This window comes from Epargyreus clarus, unplaced genomic scaffold (genome assembly GCF_041222505.1).
Source record: "Epargyreus clarus isolate Ecla_fem2 unplaced genomic scaffold, WU_Ecla_fem_2.2 ptg000008l, whole genome shotgun sequence".
In the NCBI taxonomy this organism is placed as follows: domain Eukaryota; kingdom Metazoa; phylum Arthropoda; class Insecta; order Lepidoptera; family Hesperiidae; genus Epargyreus; species Epargyreus clarus.
This window is the reverse complement of record NW_027332216.1, coordinates 16,217,553-16,240,000: the sequence shown is the minus strand read 5'-3', so window position 1 is coordinate 16,240,000 and position 22,448 is coordinate 16,217,553. Positions and strand designations below refer to the sequence as shown.

Below are 22,448 nucleotides of genomic sequence, written 5' to 3'. Positions count from 1 at the left end.
CAACCAACCAACCAACCAACCAACCAACCAACCAACCAACCAACCAACCAACCAACCAACCAACCAACCAACCAACCAACCAACCAACCAACCAACCAACCAACCAACCAACCAACCAACCAACCAACCAACCAACCAACCAACCAACCAACCAACCAACCAACCAACCAACCAACCAACCAACCAACCAACCAACCAACCAACCAACCAACCAACCAACCAACCAACCAACCAACCAACCAACCAACCAACCAACCAACCAACCAACCAACCAACCAACCAACCAACCAACCAACCAACCAACCAACCAACCAACCAACCAACCAACCAACCAACCAACCAACCAACCAACCAACCAACCAACCAACCAACCAACCAACCAACCAACCAACCAACCAACCAACCAACCAACCAACCAACCAACCAACCAACCAACCAACCAACCAACCAACCAACCAACCAACCAACCAACCAACCAACCAACCAACCAACCAACCAACCAACCAACCAACCAACCAACCAACCAACCAACCAACCAACCAACCAACCAACCAACCAACCAACCAACCAACCAACCAACCAACCAACCAACCAACCAACCAACCAACCAACCAACCAACCAACCAACCAACCAACCAACCAACCAACCAACCAACCAACCAACCAACCAACCAACCAACCAACCAACCAACCAACCAACCAACCAACCAACCAACCAACCAACCAACCAACCAACCAACCAACCAACCAACCAACCAACCAACCAACCAACCAACCAACCAACCAACCAACCAACCAACCAACCAACCAACCAACCAACCAACCAACCAACCAACCAACCAACCAACCAACCAACCAACCAACCAACCAACCAACCAACCAACCAACCAACCAACCAACCAACCAACCAACCAACCAACCAACCAACCAACCAACCAACCAACCAACCAACCAACCAACCAACCAACCAACCAACCAACCAACCAACCAACCAACCAACCAACCAACCAACCAACCAACCAACCAACCAACCAACCAACCAACCAACCAACCAACCAACCAACCAACCAACCAACCAACCAACCAACCAACCAACCAACCAACCAACCAACCAACCAACCAACCAACCAACCAACCAACCAACCAACCAACCAACCAACCAACCAACCAACCAACCAACCAACCAACCAACCAACCAACCAACCAACCAACCAACCAACCAACCAACCAACCAACCAACCAACCAACCAACCAACCAACCAACCAACCAACCAACCAACCAACCAACCAACCAACCAACCAACCAACCAACCAACCAACCAACCAACCAACCAACCAACCAACCAACCAACCAACCAACCAACCAACCAACCAACCAACCAACCAACCAACCAACCAACCAACCAACCAACCAACCAACCAACCAACCAACCAACCAACCAACCAACCAACCAACCAACCAACCAACCAACCAACCAACCAACCAACCAACCAACCAACCAACCAACCAACCAACCAACCAACCAACCAACCAACCAACCAACCAACCAACCAACCAACCAACCAACCAACCAACCAACCAACCAACCAACCAACCAACCAACCAACCAACCAACCAACCAACCAACCAACCAACCAACCAACCAACCAACCAACCAACCAACCAACCAACCAACCAACCAACCAACCAACCAACCAACCAACCAACCAACCAACCAACCAACCAACCAACCAACCAACCAACCAACCAACCAACCAACCAACCAACCAACCAACCAACCAACCAACCAACCAACCAACCAACCAACCAACCAACCAACCAACCAACCAACCAACCAACCAACCAACCAACCAACCAACCAACCAACCAACCAACCAACCAACCAACCAACCAACCAACCAACCAACCAACCAACCAACCAACCAACCAACCAACCAACCAACCAACCAACCAACCAACCAACCAACCAACCAACCAACCAACCAACCAACCAACCAACCAACCAACCAACCAACCAACCAACCAACCAACCAACCAACCAACCAACCAACCAACCAACCAACCAACCAACCAACCAACCAACCAACCAACCAACCAACCAACCAACCAACCAACCAACCAACCAACCAACCAACCAACCAACCAACCAACCAACCAACCAACCAACCAACCAACCAACCAACCAACCAACCAACCAACCAACCAACCAACCAACCAACCAACCAACCAACCAACCAACCAACCAACCAACCAACCAACCAACCAACCAACCAACCAACCAACCAACCAACCAACCAACCAACCAACCAACCAACCAACCAACCAACCAACCAACCAACCAACCAACCAACCAACCAACCAACCAACCAACCAACCAACCAACCAACCAACCAACCAACCAACCAACCAACCAACCAACCAACCAACCAACCAACCAACCAACCAACCAACCAACCAACCAACCAACCAACCAACCAACCAACCAACCAACCAACCAACCAACCAACCAACCAACCAACCAACCAACCAACCAACCAACCAACCAACCAACCAACCAACCAACCAACCAACCAACCAACCAACCAACCAACCAACCAACCAACCAACCAACCAACCAACCAACCAACCAACCAACCAACCAACCAACCAACCAACCAACCAACCAACCAACCAACCAACCAACCAACCAACCAACCAACCAACCAACCAACCAACCAACCAACCAACCAACCAACCAACCAACCAACCAACCAACCAACCAACCAACCAACCAACCAACCAACCAACCAACCAACCAACCAACCAACCAACCAACCAACCAACCAACCAACCAACCAACCAACCAACCAACCAACCAACCAACCAACCAACCAACCAACCAACCAACCAACCAACCAACCAACCAACCAACCAACCAACCAACCAACCAACCAACCAACCAACCAACCAACCAACCAACCAACCAACCAACCAACCAACCAACCAACCAACCAACCAACCAACCAACCAACCAACCAACCAACCAACCAACCAACCAACCAACCAACCAACCAACCAACCAACCAACCAACCAACCAACCAACCAACCAACCAACCAACCAACCAACCAACCAACCAACCAACCAACCAACCAACCAACCAACCAACCAACCAACCAACCAACCAACCAACCAACCAACCAACCAACCAACCAACCAACCAACCAACCAACCAACCAACCAACCAACCAACCAACCAACCAACCAACCAACCAACCAACCAACCAACCAACCAACCAACCAACCAACCAACCAACCAACCAACCAACCAACCAACCAACCAACCAACCAACCAACCAACCAACCAACCAACCAACCAACCAACCAACCAACCAACCAACCAACCAACCAACCAACCAACCAACCAACCAACCAACCAACCAACCAACCAACCAACCAACCAACCAACCAACCAACCAACCAACCAACCAACCAACCAACCAACCAACCAACCAACCAACCAACCAACCAACCAACCAACCAACCAACCAACCAACCAACCAACCAACCAACCAACCAACCAACCAACCAACCAACCAACCAACCAACCAACCAACCAACCAACCAACCAACCAACCAACCAACCAACCAACCAACCAACCAACCAACCAACCAACCAACCAACCAACCAACCAACCAACCAACCAACCAACCAACCAACCAACCAACCAACCAACCAACCAACCAACCAACCAACCAACCAACCAACCAACCAACCAACCAACCAACCAACCAACCAACCAACCAACCAACCAACCAACCAACCAACCAACCAACCAACCAACCAACCAACCAACCAACCAACCAACCAACCAACCAACCAACCAACCAACCAACCAACCAACCAACCAACCAACCAACCAACCAACCAACCAACCAACCAACCAACCAACCAACCAACCAACCAACCAACCAACCAACCAACCAACCAACCAACCAACCAACCAACCAACCAACCAACCAACCAACCAACCAACCAACCAACCAACCAACCAACCAACCAACCAACCAACCAACCAACCAACCAACCAACCAACCAACCAACCAACCAACCAACCAACCAACCAACCAACCAACCAACCAACCAACCAACCAACCAACCAACCAACCAACCAACCAACCAACCAACCAACCAACCAACCAACCAACCAACCAACCAACCAACCAACCAACCAACCAACCAACCAACCAACCAACCAACCAACCAACCAACCAACCAACCAACCAACCAACCAACCAACCAACCAACCAACCAACCAACCAACCAACCAACCAACCAACCAACCAACCAACCAACCAACCAACCAACCAACCAACCAACCAACCAACCAACCAACCAACCAACCAACCAACCAACCAACCAACCAACCAACCAACCAACCAACCAACCAACCAACCAACCAACCAACCAACCAACCAACCAACCAACCAACCAACCAACCAACCAACCAACCAACCAACCAACCAACCAACCAACCAACCAACCAACCAACCAACCAACCAACCAACCAACCAACCAACCAACCAACCAACCAACCAACCAACCAACCAACCAACCAACCAACCAACCAACCAACCAACCAACCAACCAACCAACCAACCAACCAACCAACCAACCAACCAACCAACCAACCAACCAACCAACCAACCAACCAACCAACCAACCAACCAACCAACCAACCAACCAACCAACCAACCAACCAACCAACCAACCAACCAACCAACCAACCAACCAACCAACCAACCAACCAACCAACCAACCAACCAACCAACCAACCAACCAACCAACCAACCAACCAACCAACCAACCAACCAACCAACCAACCAACCAACCAACCAACCAACCAACCAACCAACCAACCAACCAACCAACCAACCAACCAACCAACCAACCAACCAACCAACCAACCAACCAACCAACCAACCAACCAACCAACCAACCAACCAACCAACCAACCAACCAACCAACCAACCAACCAACCAACCAACCAACCAACCAACCAACCAACCAACCAACCAACCAACCAACCAACCAACCAACCAACCAACCAACCAACCAACCAACCAACCAACCAACCAACCAACCAACCAACCAACCAACCAACCAACCAACCAACCAACCAACCAACCAACCAACCAACCAACCAACCAACCAACCAACCAACCAACCAACCAACCAACCAACCAACCAACCAACCAACCAACCAACCAACCAACCAACCAACCAACCAACCAACCAACCAACCAACCAACCAACCAACCAACCAACCAACCAACCAACCAACCAACCAACCAACCAACCAACCAACCAACCAACCAACCAACCAACCAACCAACCAACCAACCAACCAACCAACCAACCAACCAACCAAAATTTAAACAAACATTTTACGGTAACTGAATTCACTCTCGAACTATTTTTGGATGTTTATTGAATTAGTGAGGTATTGAAATTTAAACAATTACAGATAAAATTTTCATTGTATATTACATACAATAAACAAAATTAAATACATACGTACATAATATTACAAGAGAAATCTTACATTTCTATGTAACGCATAAATACATAATAAATCATTATGGATAACAGGAAAAGATGAGCAGTGTGCGAAGCGGCGCCGGGCAGTCACCGGCGGGCGGAGGCGTCGTCCTGCGCGAGCGCGACGCGCAGCGCGCGCATGTGCTGGCGCCGCGCCGCGCGCAGCTCGTCGTCGCCGGCGCAGGAAGCGAACAGCGCCGTTAGCGCACCGCAGCTTCCGCGGGTGATCTCCTGCAGCCTTGCGCCGCTCTTTTCGCCCTCAATCAGAGTCTCGGTCTCCTTTTCCTCTGAGGATTTTTTTAAAGTTATACTTCTTTCGGTGCGTTAGAGTAAATTTTTAGAATGACAAATAGGACATAAAAACGACAGCATAACGTTGTGTAGTTAATGGGTAATATGTTGCACGTATGATATATTATTATAAGCGAATACACGTACCTAATTAGATACATTTCTGATATCAGGCAATTTTATTTCGATAAGCCCATAAAAAGCGTATTAAATATCGTTTCATGGGGACGAAATTGCTGGATTGATTTGGAAAAGAGCTAATTATCTTACACATACAAATACAAAATTCTTTATTTGTAGAATAAGGTGTATACATTGGTGTTGTAGTCAAGAATTTTCGTTCATTCTGCCATAAATGGCGTACAAATATAATATTAAGTCGCCTTTAATAAATTCAAATTATTAAATTGTAGATACTAATTTCCAATATTATTAATACCATAGATATATTATACTAATAGATTGGCAATCCGAAAGAGTCAGAGCATAGTATACGTTAGAGCGAGATAAACAGGCGAGACCATTTACGTATAGGCTATCAGCCTGTATCAGCCTGGCGTTTGTTATCGTAAAAATAAATCTCGCTTATTTTTAAAGATTTCTAATCAAAAACAGTTAAAACAGAGCTTGCCATGGTTACGTGTGCTGTGCCTGGATGTAACACATCCAAGAAAGAAAACCCACAAAAATACTCATTTCACATGTACCTAAGTACCACATTAATTGTTTAGCTGTTTAAATGCAATATTTTACACTTATTATGAAAGTGTTATATACCGATAGATAGAAAAAATATTCGAATTTTATCACATAAACACTAGAAATGCACAGAAATACAAATAAAAAAATTAATAAATACGTGAATATTTCTTATCAAATTTTTGGTGTTGCGTATTGACAATATCGATAAAAAATTATCGATATTTCTAATTCTAAAGTATATAGTTTAAATAGGTTGCGTGCAACTTATATACAATCTAAGATTGTATATAAGTATATAAAATTGTATATAAGTATATATCTATAAGATTGTATATAACAATAATAAAAGGTGAGGTCGGATAAGTCCGACCTCACCTTTTATTATTGTTGGATTAATATTTTTTGGGTGATTTTATCTATGTAAATTTTGATAACGTCTGTTAAACTTGTTTTTATTTAAGTTATATCATAGGCCAATATATTCTAACATTATAAAAAGGTAAAGTTTGTAATTTTGTTTGTTGGTTTGTAAGGGCTAATTTTCGGAAATACTGAACCGATCATGAAAATTCTTTCACAGTCAGAAAGTTATACTATTCAGGAGTGCTATAGGCTATATTTTATTATGATTGAACAAAAAGTTCAAAAATCTTATGAGTAACGTTCATAGTTTTTTTAACCCCCTTACACCTGCCAAAAGATATGAAAACTCCATAAACTGCATCCATTTATTATACAGGTAGCAAGTAACTACTATAATTTGTTTCATAGCTACATATCTGCGCACATTGATGTCTTTCTTATTTTATTTATTGGCGGTCTTCACCAGTATAATTAATCTTTAGCGATTGTATCCTCTTTAAGTCACTGACTGAACAAAGTAATAAACAAATTTAGATAATATAGATACATTATTAGCAGTAACACTAGCGATGTGTGCACTTTGGCATTTCACACAATAACACATAAATAATCAGTTTTTAGTCTCGTTTGACGTTTCATATTGCCAATCTACCCTACGTCAGTAGGATAATATATCTATGATTAAAACGGTAATAAGATAAAATGTCAATAACAATAAAATGTCACATAAAGATAAAAATGAAAAATGTCAGTGGTATCTCAATAGAAAATGTCAAAGGAGCATCAGTGGACAATAGTAGATTATTATTGTATAATTATAATTTAATGTTAAGACTAAAACATCATACCTTCTAACAGCTAATTAGGTCTTTTTCAAATATTGAAATACAATACTCTCGAAAAAACTGCATCCAAATCTGTACATCAATTTGATTATATTACATAGATTTACGATGCCATGGACAGATTTATAATAACAACACAGATACAATGATAAGTTTTTAGCATTTAGCATTTAAATTATAAGTGTGACTAGTTTATACTTATTCTCAATTACTAACCGCAGAGTAGAGGCCACGGCAGCAACAGCATCTCCGTGCAGCGCGTGTCGCGCGCGAGCAGGCGGTGCGTGTCGGCGGCGGCGAGCGCGGCGGCGGGGCGGTGCGGCGCGTGCGCGCTCAGCGACACGCGGCCGCCGCAGCGCGCGCCGCACCGGTACGACACCTCGTAGCTCCACGACGTGTAGTTACTCCACTCTTCCTCAATTGTCCATGATTCACTAAAACATGACAAGGCAATTGTTGTATAATATATTTGGTAAAAACATCACTGTCATAATTTTTTTGGCTCCCTAAAATAAGTAAAATTCTATATTGTATAAAGATTGTATATAGTATAATTTTATATTATACCAACTTTTCTAAGCGTTTTCAAGTTATTAGCTTAGACACGCTTTAATGGAACTTAGCTTAATTTTTTGAATAGCGCGACTTACAGTTGTGGGTACATGCCGGCATGATTGGAGAAGTCAGCAAGAAAATGCGCTAGTGCGACAGGTGCGAGGCTCGGGAACAGCTCAGTGAGGCGCACCTCGGAGCGTGTGCGCAGGCGCAGTGCAACCAGCAGCAGCAGGCCGGCCGCCAGAAGCAGCGCGCGCCGCCGCCAGCCGCGCGCGCCGCGCGCCGCCCAGCGCGCCGCGACACGCATCATAACGCCACCTCTGATGCACACATTAAATAAAAATAATATTCGTCGGTTACAGTCTTCCCGAGATGCTGTGCACATGGATAACCAGTTTTCTGTCTGAGCGTCAAATCAAAGTCGTAGTGGATGGGTGCTGCTCTGAAACGAAGCCTGTTAACGCTGTCGTACCCTAAGGCTCTGTCCTCTCTCCCACGCTATTCATTCTGCGTATCAACGACATGTTGCAAAAAAAACTGGCAGAATTGGCTACTTGACACTTTTTGGGTAACTGTTTTAATGAATTCATATACGTATTATATATGCCTTTCATTGATCATTTTTTCGAAAAAAGGGCTATTTATTAATAAAAAACATATTTTTATTACGGTAAACGGAACGTTACGCCAAAACAGGCGGTCAAGTGTCATTTCGTAGCGTGACGTCAACACATTGAAAATATAGAAATAAACTTCGACGCTACACATACTTCAGGGGAAATCTTGGGAATTACTTAACTTTTATTAGTACAATTGCAAGAATGTCAAATTACAAGGCGTGTGCAGTGACGATGTGTTCAAGTCACTGTTCAACGTTCGCTAAATATCCTAACAAATTTGCTTATACAAGTTCCTAAACCCAAATCTCATAAACGTGAAAGAACTTGCAGATTCTTATATGTTTAAATCCTCTGTTTGCAAGCAATGACATTTTATACTATCTACGTAAGAGAAGTATTATTGAAAAAAAGGAATAAATTTAGTAACTCTCGAGTGATTCGTCAATTTCAAATCATTGGAACGGGACGTAATCAAAACAAAACAGCAAGTGGAAGTATTCATATATTTAATATATTATATAGATGTCTATGATAAGAATAGAATTATAAGACGTCTATGAGAATTCTATTTTAAGGGCCCATTCTGTAATTAATAGGACACAATTAAAATATTTTATGACTGTGTTTTTATTGATGGTGCATGTGCACTGATTAAGTTACAGGACTGTATAATTAAAAATACATGATTTGCTAATATTAGTATTTTATTAACCGATACCTTTGTTTATTTGGTTTATATGGTTCTATTAGTGAGTACACACAGTAGAACTTTTGTATATATTTATCATATGTTACAGTTATAATAATTACTACAGATCACCTAAGCTAAATTTTTGTGCTCCTTGCGTGTCTGCTTTTCTTCATTACTAAAATTATTTTCCGTAACAAATGGATATATATTTTTATCACTGTCATTTTCAGAATTAAATTGCAATGCAATAATAGGAACTGTATGGTCACTTTTCTTCCTTCATCTTGTTGGGTAGGTTACGCAAGTAAAGAAGTACTATTTCCCGTGTACTTTACTTTATGTATTTCAGACTGGTGCCCACTTTCGAAACTTTTGGCTCCTCACTTCTTCTAGGCAGGACAGTCATCACATTTTCATTTTCATTGATGTACCTTGTGTTCAGGACAACTTTTACTTTTCATGAAACACAAACTTGCCTTCCTCTTAAACTGCACATACTCTATAACGTCGTCACTATACGATTGTCGGGAAGATCTGTAAATATAAATAATTATAGTTCAAAAAACTAAAAAACACGCTTTTATGATAAAATCAACTAAAAAGTAGAAAATAATTTTCAATTGTGGAAAAAGTGTGGGGTGCTTTCGAACCTGATAAATAGAGCACCCCACACTTTTTCCACAATTGAAAATTATTTTCTACTTTTTAGTTGATTTTATCATAAAAGCGTGTTTTTTAGTTTTTTGAACTATAATTATTTATTAATTTTTAGTATTTCTCGTTATAGCGACCACCATTATTCATCGTTTGTAAAAAAATCAAGTGTCTATCTATTACGATTTAAGAGATGAAGCCCAACGACAGACGAACAGACCGCAGAGGGTTTCGTTTTAACCTTTGAGTACGGAATCCTAAAAATCATTCTACAAGACGGCATTATAGATATGTTTCAGAACATTTGAGTTATAGGGAAATAACATTATTATTTTCTAAACTAAAAATCACGATATAAAAGTTACGCCTATTGAAACTAAATAGAAATAATTTGCAATCTAAAGTTGCGATGAACTTTGCTGAAGGTGCTTGAAAAATCTCGCCTCGAAAATCGTTAATCCTGAGGATGTTGATAAGGACAATGGTACAAAATTATTAATGTTTAAAATATTGAATTGTCATCGGTCCTTAATAAGTATGCCAAATTTCGAGTTAATCCGACGTTTTGAAGGGGGTTAAAATCATGTTCAAAGATTCCGTTACATACTAACATACCAACATACATACGTCTGAAGCTAATAAAAGCGTGTTAATATAACCAATTAATAACCTTAAAACAGTTCACATAAGAATATTTAAGTATATTTAAAAAAATCTTAATAATCACTTGAAGACAACCTTTCTTCTGTCTGAAGTCAGTTAAGAAATGTTTTAATTGTCCGATATGATTAAATGTAAATATAAAGAATGTTTTACTTACGTTGTTTATTTGATATTTCCATAGGTTATCTCACGGAAGTTTTTGTATACATTTTGATTTATTACACTGCATATATGGAGATTCTTTAAGCAGGTTCACGCTATCAGCTTTAATATAGTATGGCTTCATTTCGGTTCACAACATATTATAAATTCAACCAACTCTAACAGCAAACGATTTAATTATTATTTGTCTTGTTTGGTTTCGATGTAGTGACGTCACATGACATTTGAGGCAGCACTGTCGCCGTTTTGGGATTTAAAATCCACAGATAAAAAATCGAAAATTTCTTTTTAAAAATTAAAATACTTAGAACGTATTAAAAAATAAACGAAATACTGCATAATTTATATTTACTTATAAGCTATCATATCCAACATATTTCATATTTTATTGTTATAACTGTCAAGTACCCAATTTATTGCTATGCAGATGATAGTACGGGAGATGCTGTGTAAACAGGCCGTGCAATCTACTTTATCTTTAGGCTCAAATATATAAAAAATACGTTTTGTTCCTATTTATTTTTTTAATTTGGCCTACATTTTTCTTTATCATATTGTAATTAAATTCTGTACAGGCCAAGCCAGCAATTTAAAGGGCATTACTTAAATACATATTATGCTTCGAATAAATTATTCGTTAATATTACTTAGCACAACCCAAATGTGTTTGAGCGTAGGGTTTAATGGTAATTAATAATAACTAATTATTTTTATCATTTTCACACGCGTTTATTAGCTACAACTATATGTAGGTATGTATGTTTGTGAGTCTGTGAATTTGTGGGTATGTATGTTACTCTCCTTTGTACTAAGAGCAAGTGGCTTATTACTGTTAGTTTCTACCTACGTTATGTTTCTTCCTACTTTTTAGCTGATTTTATCATAAGCGTGTTTTTTCGTATTTCTTTAATACTAATGGCTAGTATAAGTACTACATTAAGCTAGTAATTATATTTACTTACATATCCAAATTAGGTCTCGAAGTGTTCTGCGTACTCAATAGTAAAGTATTAGAGAAAGATAACTTTTCCAATCGCCTAGTCCAATGATTCGAATGAGAACTGTTTTGTAGGTGAATTAAATAAACACACTAATTTGAGGGCCCGGTGAATATAATGAACTATTAACATATGAGTAGTTAACACTGATTAACTCATAGAAGCAGCCGCCGGTGGTCAGTCGTCAGTATCAACAGGAAGCGAGATAGCGGCCGTCCCGCGCCTCGCGGGGGCACTATGGCGTGGGTATTTTTAGCGCGACCGCCATGTGTCTAAACTAGTGTTATGTTTTGAAAAACATAAACAATGCGCCTACACTCAGCGTGCAATGTGTAACACAAGGTCGCAAAATCGCGCCGGTCGCCGACCTCCTCGTTCGGTCATTTATTAGAATACAGTGGACCCCCGATAATCCGGCCCCTGTCTTATCCGGCGCCCCCTGTAATCCGACATGACTTTGAATATCTATTACATACATAGATATATTATCCTACATTACATATGTATTTGACAATCTTGGTACATATGTATGTGCATTTATGCTTAATTTTATACTAAAACGTAAGCTCTCTATTGTTATTTAATTTACTAAATTCGACATACATAAATTAAGTATGATTTGTACTTCAAAGTATGTATACGTCGGAGAAGGACGGCTCTCATCGACATCATTGATAGAATCTATGTGTTTTGTGGGCGTTGTCATAGGGTAGATGCAGGCACAAATACAGTAATCATCACAGTATTTATTGTTCTTAACATTTATAACTTTGGATTTACAAAATAACTATGCTATAATATTACTATTACTTAACAAACAAAGGTTTTGAGCAGCAGGTTCAAGGTAGTGACTACACGCTCCAAAGCACAACAAAATAATGATCCACCTCGATCACTCACATCAGTTCTTATCAATGTTTCCCCACCGCGCCGCCACATACCTCGACTCCACTAGAGACCTCTTAAAAGTCTCTGCTCTGATTCTAATATGAAAGCTATACAATGACTGTTAATTATAATTTAAATCAATATTCCCTTCGATTGATCAAGTACCAATAACATTACTAAAATACTGTAGTAACAGTAAGTCAAGCTATATTAAATAGCTCAAGCTATATTAAATGTTACATCGATTCTTCCTCCGATATATATATGTACATATAACATATAGAATCTTATCATTGGATATGTATTTTGTCGGATTACAAGATCAAAAGAGGAGAAAAATTACGGATCAAAAGAGTACCTCTCTTTTGTAAAAATATCCGGACTATAGGAGGTCTTAGGGCTCGAACACAAAACTGCGATGCGACGCGATGCGAATTCGCAACGCAGAAAATTGCGATGCGAATTGCTGCGATGCGATATCGTGCGGCGTAGCGTCTCTCAGAGTGACCAACAACAACAACCACTGTGCGATGCGAATCAATTCGCAAGTTCTTGCGATGCGTCGAGGGAGCTCGCAGATTTTTGCGATGCGACGTCGCATCGCAGTTTTGTGTACGAACCCTTAGGCAGTGCTCTATAATCCGACAAATTCGATAGTCCGACACTGCCCTGCTTAATGTTTGTCGGATTACCGGAGGTCCACCGTAATTGCAATAATACAGTTTTGAAATATTTTATTAGTCTTGGAAAATAACTGGTAGGTAATTGACATTGTCACAAATAAGGCAATTACATCTTTAATTACAGTAAAACCCGTTTAAGACGATTTCACAGGGACCCAAACAAAAACGCGTCTTAAGCGAGAAAGTGTATTAAACGGGATAAGGAAAATAAAACAAAACTATAAGATCTTCAATGGATTGAATTTTGCAGGGCGCCACACAGTCATCAATGGAAGAATATCCAGGAAAACCCTGCAATATCACGAGGTCTTCTTCCTCACATGACGTCAACCCTGTTATGCCTTAAACCTGCCGTCTTGAAACAATTTTGAATGGTTTCAGACATAATTACTTCGCATGCCGCGGCAATATTTAAAATCGCATCATGCACGGTCTAGGGTCGTCTGCTATCAGGGTCTTCCGTTTCTTGGAGATACCGATGTATTAGTCTTGTCCTGTAACCTTGTTTAAGGATCGTTATGATTCTATGATTCATGGGTTGTAATCTTCTTGTCGCATTTGGAATATGCGGGCGGTTGGCAAACCCCCCAGCGTTTCGTGCGTTCATTCGGCCAGTTATGATTTAGGCGTATTAAACGGGATGACGAAGCATATTAAGCGTTAAGAAATGTATGAAAACATGTCTCAAAATGCAGGGACTGTCGTAAAATGGCGTATTATACGAGAAATCGTATTAAGCGGGTTCTACTTTATATTGTAAAATCTTGTACACCTACTTCACTGGGAGAGAAATTTTGCTTCGCATGTTCGAGCAGGGCACCCACAATATAACTTGATTTCATGCGGTAATACGCGATCTAAATTCGCTATATGATCAAGATATTTTAAAATATGTATTTACTGTTTAATTTGAAATATTCTATACCAATTTTCCTCCTAATAGGTAGATAGTAATAGATATACGTAGGTAATAGCAGGAGAGTTGAGAAGGTCATGGGCCCATCCCCCCTTTATAATAAACTTTATAATTTAGGTACACCAACGAGTGGCACTCATGATATACATATAAACCTACAAAGGTTTATATGTATATCATGAGTGCCACTTGAATGCCCCTCGTCTCCTAAGTAGACGCGGACGCCAAGATATATTAAGATCTGGATTCGGGAAAATAGGAAATCTCCAGGTTCAACTATAAGGAAAAAAAAACAAGCATTTGTTCATATTTACTTGCGTCAATTTTTTTGATTCCAATTTATTTATCAATCATTATGACAGTCATGTTGTTCTTAATCTAATTCAATAATCACCACATACCTTAATTCCAGCCCCCATACATAAGAATGTTACCTATACATGTCATAATTACCACTGTGAAGTCCAATATATTATGTATTTATCCAAACAATTACTCTTAATTTTATGGGAACATCTAAATTATGTGAAACTGAATACAGCTCATTTGTGTTATAAATGTCACAAATAAGTTGATGTAATATAGCTTTGTATAGCTACTACAGTATAAAATGCTACGGTCTACTAACAAGAGTACCAAGCACTTGCATCACAACCTTTGATTGTTCCAAAAATATTATAATGCTTGCATTTTTTTTATGTTTATTCTATTACAATATCTATATGGCGTAAATTGTTTACTAAAGTATAAGAGTACATTCTTATGTTTGGACGTAACCTTAAATAATAACAGGAAATCGTAATTGGCATACTTTATTGTACTGTATCAAACCGCGCCAAAGACCCATATTGTGATGTTCAATCATTTCCAATCCTATACTATCATCAGTCGGACTACAAGGTCCTAATTCTCTTCGGCAGCGGTCGGACAAGAGTTAATTTTAAAACGACATTTTGCGACATCGATTCATTCACGCACGATCACCCAGTTCGTAAAAAAATAAATATAATACCACATACTTCATTCGTTCCGGTACATCGAGAGTATTATTAATTTACTAAATATTTACAACACTACACTTTTGGTCGAGGACGCGCGCCGCTACCACCGCTACCGCCGCCGCCGCCGGCCCTTGCGGTAGCCCTTGCCGTACCAGCCGCCGTCGTCGGGCGCGGGCGGCTGCGCGGGCGGCGGCGCGGCGGCGGGCGGCGCGGCGGGCGCGGGGCCGCAGCACGCGCACAGGTAGCGGCGGCCGCGCTCGCGGCGCCACGCGCGGCGCTCGGGCGGCGTGTCGCGCGGCGGCCCGTACCACAGGCAGCGGCGCGCGGCGAACCGCTCCGCGCACCACGCGCACTGCGGCGCGGCGGGCGGCGGCGCGGGCGGCGGCGGCGCGGCCGGCGCCAGGATGGTGTGCAGGCCGGGGTACAGCGAGGCGCGGCACACGAGCACGGCGCGCCGGATGATGGCGGCCGCCAGCGAGCCGGCCGCCTCCTCGCCGGACGACGCGCCCTCCTTGTCCTCCTCCTTTTCCTCCTTGGGCTCGTCCGGCCGTCGCGCCCCGCTCGCCCCGGCGAGGTCGCCGCCGAGCCGCGGCTCCAACGAGAGAAGCCGCCGAAGCTTCGAGTCGTAAATTCCGCCATCGATCTCGTCCTCCTCCGCCTCGGGTTCCTCCTTCTTAATCTTCATTTCTTCGCTCTTAACTTTTATGATTTCGGCGTAGCTCGGTGCCAGGGCGGAATTGAATCCGTTGGTTCTCGCCATGATGCCGTTACTCATACCGTAAGGCGTCGATACCGGAGGCCTCGTGAATCGAAATCGTCGCAATTCATCGGTGGTGGAGCGCTGGGCAGGCGGGGGTTCCGGCGGCGGGGGTTCGGTGGGCGCGTGCTCCGCACGCAGAAGAATAGTGGCTTCCCCGGACTGCATGTGCACCTGAGAACAGACATTTTTGCAATTATAATCAATTATTTTAAGGTTTATTTTATGAAGAAAATATTTTTTTACATACATTTTCATACTAACTCATAACTAATTCTTCGATACGTCTATTAGTTAAGGCTTAGTATGAAAAATAGATTGACAACTACGGTCCCGCCAAAAATTACAACTTATTACGTAATTAGGTATTATTTATTGTTATATACAACTTCTTTCTAACAAGTTTAATATAATTTTCAATATATTGTTGGTAGAAATTACTCGATTTTGATTTGGAGAAATTATTTAGGCAAATTAAAAAATTTAGCATCAGTATTGAACGAATTACTGCGCAGAACATAAGTAACTTGACATTACATTTTAATAATATGAATAATAACCTAAATTTACTCGAACATAAAAAACTAAATTCTCGGGGAACAAAACATGTCCTGTTGAATGATTTGAAACATTAGGCCACAGACATGTTACAGTGAAACCTGGTTAAGTGAGACATCAAGGGACCTGCAATGTCGTTTCACTTATAGAGGTATTCCACTTACCCAGTGTCTCAGATATACAGGTATAAATAAATATCTGTCTCATTTACAGAGGGTTCCATTAATAGAGGTGAGAATACAGGTTATTTCAGTTATACAGGTGCGATCATTAAATAAAATAACGTGTTATGTATGTAAATGAGTTTTAATAAAAAAATATTATGTACTTAAAGGTAATCATACAAATGTAATCAACTAAAACTGAAGGTAATTGAAGCTCAAAATTTGTACTTACGTACTTGGAATTACGTGTGGTATTTGTGGGTAGAATAAGAATGAGTAAACAAACAATGTTATCTCAGTTACAGAGGTTTATGCATATAAAATTTACTCGCTGTCTCAGTTATAGAGGTAACTATGATGATAAATCGAAAGAACAAATCCCAGATATAGAGGTTTACCTCGTCCCACTAACAGAGGTAATTCAGTGCCAAAGTGTTGGGACCTCAGCATGAGTACCAGTTATGGAGGTTTCTCACTTATCCAGGTCCCACTTAACCAAGTTTCACTGTATTATATGCGAAATGTTTAAATTTATAAATGGCGGGAACTTAACTGCCATCGTAATATGAAACATATGAATTTTATTAAAAATGAGCCTTTTTCTTTAGTTTTTCATTTATAATTACTCCTCAGAACTTGATCCTTATAAGCGACATTATCCGATGGTGGAATAATACAGACTGTGTTTTGTTTATTTTTCAAAATAGGTGCTACTAGCTGGTATCCGGCCGCATAGATGCTGCTATCCGGTATCCGGCCGGACAGTGTTTAGGTCGCCGGATAGGCCGGATCCCGGATAGTTGCCGGATATCCGTTGCATGGCTAGTATACCGAACATTTGTTAAAAAAGTAGCAAAAATGGGCAAAATATAATGACTGGAACATGATTATATTTCTTTTTATCCAAATACATATAATGTATATTCAGATAAATTTATCTTTCTCCAGCTAACACGATAACGAATACGATAGCACATGGAGTACCTGAAAGGAGGTAAGGCCCTGCCGGGCGGCGACGGTGTCGGCGTTAGAGGCGGCGGAGGTGACGGGGCGCAGGCGGTCGGCCAGGCGGCGCAGCGGCAGCTCGTCGTCGGAGTCGGAGGCGGAGGGCGAGGACAGCGAGTAGCAGTCGGAGGCGGGCTCGGGCGCGGCGGGCGCGGCGGGCGGCGGCGACAGCAGCGGGCGGCGCGTGGTGTGCGCCTCGGGCGGCGCGAGCGGCTCCGCGTGCGCCAGCAGCGGGTCGCGCTGCGGCCGGTAGCGCGGCACGCGCAGCCGCAGCCGCCGAGCCACCTGTACCGAACCACATTTATTTATTTACTCATGTCTTACATCTAACATTACCATGGCAACCCTGCCATCGGGTTGGTAAGTATACTTCATCTCAATCATTTACATATTTGGGATATGATTATATATTATTAAATTAAAAATAATTAGAAGTCGAATGAATTACAAAATCAAATTAAATCCAATGAAATACTTCAAAAATTGTAAAAAAAAATTAATAAGTCAATGTAAAATAAAATTAAAAATAAAACACACACTACATATAAAAATAACAAATTAAACAAATAAAAAAATCATAAAAATACAAGTAATAAAATAAATCAAAATAACCTCCAAATAGTAGTAATAGTAAATTAATTAAATGTCAAAAAACAAATAATAATCCAATATGTGACATAATGCGATGGGATATGTGGTTGTCAACGGACTATAAATAAGACTCCGATGGCATCACCGCTGCATCTACTTGCCTATATGCCTATTAATAGAAATGTTAAGCGCTGCTGCCCTTTGAAAGGTGTGGTAAAGGAGACATACTTTTCTGAGGCATTCCAGCTTAGCCATCAGGTGTAGCAATGTATCTGTGGCCTACCTCAGGTAGGAATCTTATGTTATCTGTGTTTTGTTACAAATGTCCACGGGTGGCAGTTGCTACTGATCATCTGACTGCCTGAAAAAAAAAATACATCGATAGCTACCTGAGCCATGACCTCGTCGCAGCGCGCATTTATCTTGAGCGCAGCCACCGAATCCTTGGGGGTCCACTGCAAGTTGACTATGTAGAGCGCGGGGCGGGCGTTCGGAGCGCGCTGCATTCGCCACAGCCTGGGGTAACGTCTCAGCACCTGTTTCATTAATATAGTAGGGCACAAGTGAATATCATAATTATTTTATATTCAGAACCGTCTGGTAGTTTTAAGCGGACTATAAAGGTCGGTCGGTATCGCAGCTCGCACCTTGAGGCTGGAGCCGAGGCAGAGCACGACGTCGGCGGCGGCGGCGTGGCGCAGCGCGCCGGCCCAGTTGAGCGGCCAGGCGGCGCGGCCGCGCTCCCCGAAGTGCACGATGGAGTCGCGCAGCTCGCGGCCGCACGTGTGGCACAGGCGGCGCGTGCGGTGCGCGTGGCGCGCGGTGCGCTCGGTGGTGTCGAAGGCGCGCAGGTACACGGCGCGGCAGGCGGCGCAGCGCTCGGCGAACATGTCGCCGTGCAGCTCGGCGAGCGCGCGGCGCGGCAGGCCGGCGCGCACGTGCAGCCCGTCGCAGTTCTGCGACACCACGAACTTGAGCGCCCCGCGCGCCCACAGCGCCGTCAGCGCCATGTGCGTGAACGTCGGCTGTGCGCGCGACACCTCCACGCGCCTGCAACCATCTCCGATTAGCCCATATTTTTCTTTGAAACACACTGCGTCTTATGAAATTACATGTTATGTTTATACAAAAAGACTCACCCCACAGTCTCGCCCCTTTGCAGCCTAGTCCACACCCCGTGCGGGCCACGATAGTCGGGAATGTCGGCGGCGGTGCTGATGCCGGCACCGGTATACACCTGAATACACAAAAATGATCCCACATATTATATTGACTTGTGCTACAATATTATAAATCAATGCCTGTTGTGATGGCCAAAATTCAATATGAAAACATATTTACTTTGATATATTTGTACCTGCATTTATATTATTTGTTATAAATGAATTTTTCAATAAGCAATGTATTGCTACAGCCTACTATTGCCTAGCTATACTACCACAGGGACGATGATAGATTTACACATTTAACAGTAGTCTGCTATTCAAATGTAGCCACTCCTACTGACCTCTACAATTCGATGCTCTAATTTAGGGCCCATCAAACCAGATACATCAAATACAAGTCAATATTTGTTTCCACACTTTATAGTCTACACTTAATTATTTCCTTAATATTTTTTTTCGCACTAATATAAACCATACAGCACTTACATTACATACACAAAATAATAATTACATATATAAAAAAACTAAATACTCTTCAAAAGAGGCTTAACAGTGCGTTATTATTTTGCAATGTTATAATTTTTTATAAATTGCAAAGTCATTTTAATTACGTGTAGAAGTTGTATTTATAGTCAACATAAATCTTGTAATTTTTTAAAAATAATTGTATAAAGCATTCACTTTTAGCCAACCTGGAACAGAATTTCTAAGGGTGTTTAACTCTGGCTTGACTTCAATCAAAGGTCAAATTGTTAAGTCTATTAATTGACTTCAACTTCGCTCCGATACTAACAAATACTCAGGCTGAGAATTCTTAAGAAATAATTATGTATTTTGTAGTTTATATTAAACACCAACACTTTACAAATATATTTCAATGGCATAATAATCTTCAGTAATGGTATCCAGATTCACTTATAAGGCACACATCTGTTTTTTTTGTTTTGTGTCATAAAGTATCACTTAATTAACTGATAAAGCTAAAACAGTGAGGATTGCCCTAAGATCAAAGGTATATAATGTCTACTGAGTACTGACCCCTGCTAGAATTGTGGAAAGATCAAAACAAGTGGACTTTCGCCTTGGTCGCACTGTTCAGGACAGGATAATAAGACTACCTGCATAGTGATTTAAAGAGAAATGAGAGAGAGGTGACTTAGGAAACAACTGACCACGAGATGTTTAGCATCGCGCAGGGCGCGGGCCAGGCGGCGACACTTGTCGCGCAGCACGCGCGGGCTGTCCTCCACCTCGCGCGCCCGCTCGGCGGCGCGCTCGGCCCGCGCCCGGCGCGCCGCGGCGGCCGCGCGCCGCTGCTCCTGGTCGCGCGTGTCGGGCGGCGCGGCCGGCGCGGCGGGCGCGGTGCCGCTCAGCCGCGCGCTCGAGCGCAGCCCGCCGCGCGCCTCCATGGAGCCGCCCGCCGCCTGCTACGGCACCGGGAGTGCACACGAGGAGTGATCGTGCGCGAGCCCACCGTCCGCCGCCGCCGCCCGCCGCTGCTGCATATCGTCCGGTCCGCCGGGTATCACGGGACGCACTCGTTAAACACTCGTATTCTGCAGCTACAGCGAGATGTACTCGTGACACCTTCGATTTATTTATTCTGTGAATCTGTCATTCGACTTCATTGAAACTGTCCATTCTGTCATGTCAGTCATTTGATCATTTCAGTTTGTTCGACGCGAACTAGGGATTGCAGTAGCAACGGTATAAAATTTATCGATATTTCTAAATTCACTTATAACATAGCTTTTAATCTTTATTATTGCAGCATATTATAAAAATAGTACAGCTGTTGGCAATTATTTAATAAACTCATGACACATAATATTCTTAATATGTCGGGATTTTAAAATTACAAAGTTGATAATTTAAAAATATTGTTTATATTTTATGAAATATAAATAACAAATATAAAAATATTCAATCAATTTATCATCTTATCTAAAGTAACATTGAACACTGAGACAGGTAACTATTTATTGTGCAATTATAGCCCCGATTTTGCCCGAAAATCTTTTCTGCGTGTATCTGCGCGTATATTCTGAGCATCACTAGGTATCATAATGTTGCTAGACTATCAAAAATGTTAACAATTGGGTACTTGACATTTATAACAATAAAATATGAAATATGTTGGATATGATAGCTTATAAGTAAACATAAATTATGCAGTATTTCGTTTATTTTTAATACGTTCTAAGTATTTTAATTTTTAAAAAGAAATTTTCGATTTTTTATCTGTGGATTTTAAATCCCAAAACGGCGACAGTGCTGCCTCAAATGTCATGTGACGTCACTACATCGAAACCAAACAAGACAAATAATAATTAAATCGTTTGCTGTTAGAGTTGGTTGAATTTATGTTGTGAACCGAAATGAAGCCATACTTTATTAAAGCTGATAGCGTGAACCTACTTAAAGAATCTCCATATATGCAGTGCAATAAATCAAAATGGATACAAAAACTTCCGTGAGATAACCTATGGAAATATGAAATAAACAACGTAAGTAAAACATTCTTTATATTTACATTTAATCATATCGGACAATTTAAACATCTCTTAACTGACTTCAGACAGAAGAAAGGTTGT

The 22,448-nt window shown here is 41.8% G+C and overlaps 2 protein-coding genes across 2 annotated transcripts; both read right to left on the bottom strand.

The window, feature by feature from the left end:
* Positions 1–5,508: 5,508 nt before the first annotated feature.
* Positions 5,509–12,514, bottom strand: LOC140744047 (uncharacterized). Its single transcript, XM_073075488.1, has 4 exons — positions 12,090–12,514; positions 8,433–8,657; positions 7,999–8,216; positions 5,509–5,868 (listed from the first exon to the last, which is right to left on the bottom strand). The coding sequence occupies exons 2-4, from the start codon at positions 8,645–8,647 to the stop codon at positions 5,669–5,671; spliced, it is 633 nt and encodes a 210-aa protein (XP_072931589.1). The 5' UTR covers positions 8,648–8,657; positions 12,090–12,514; the 3' UTR covers positions 5,509–5,668.
* Positions 12,515–14,911: 2,397 nt separating this feature from the next.
* Sirt7 (sirtuin 7) lies at positions 14,912–21,570 on the bottom strand. The gene is made up of 6 exons (XM_073076247.1): positions 21,027–21,570; positions 19,828–19,925; positions 19,336–19,738; positions 19,078–19,224; positions 18,077–18,382; positions 14,912–16,544 (listed from the first exon to the last, which is right to left on the bottom strand). The coding sequence occupies exons 1-6, from the start codon at positions 21,261–21,263 to the stop codon at positions 15,723–15,725; spliced, it is 2,013 nt and encodes a 670-aa protein (XP_072932348.1). The 5' UTR covers positions 21,264–21,570; the 3' UTR covers positions 14,912–15,722.
* Between the last annotated feature and the right edge of the window lie 878 nt (positions 21,571–22,448).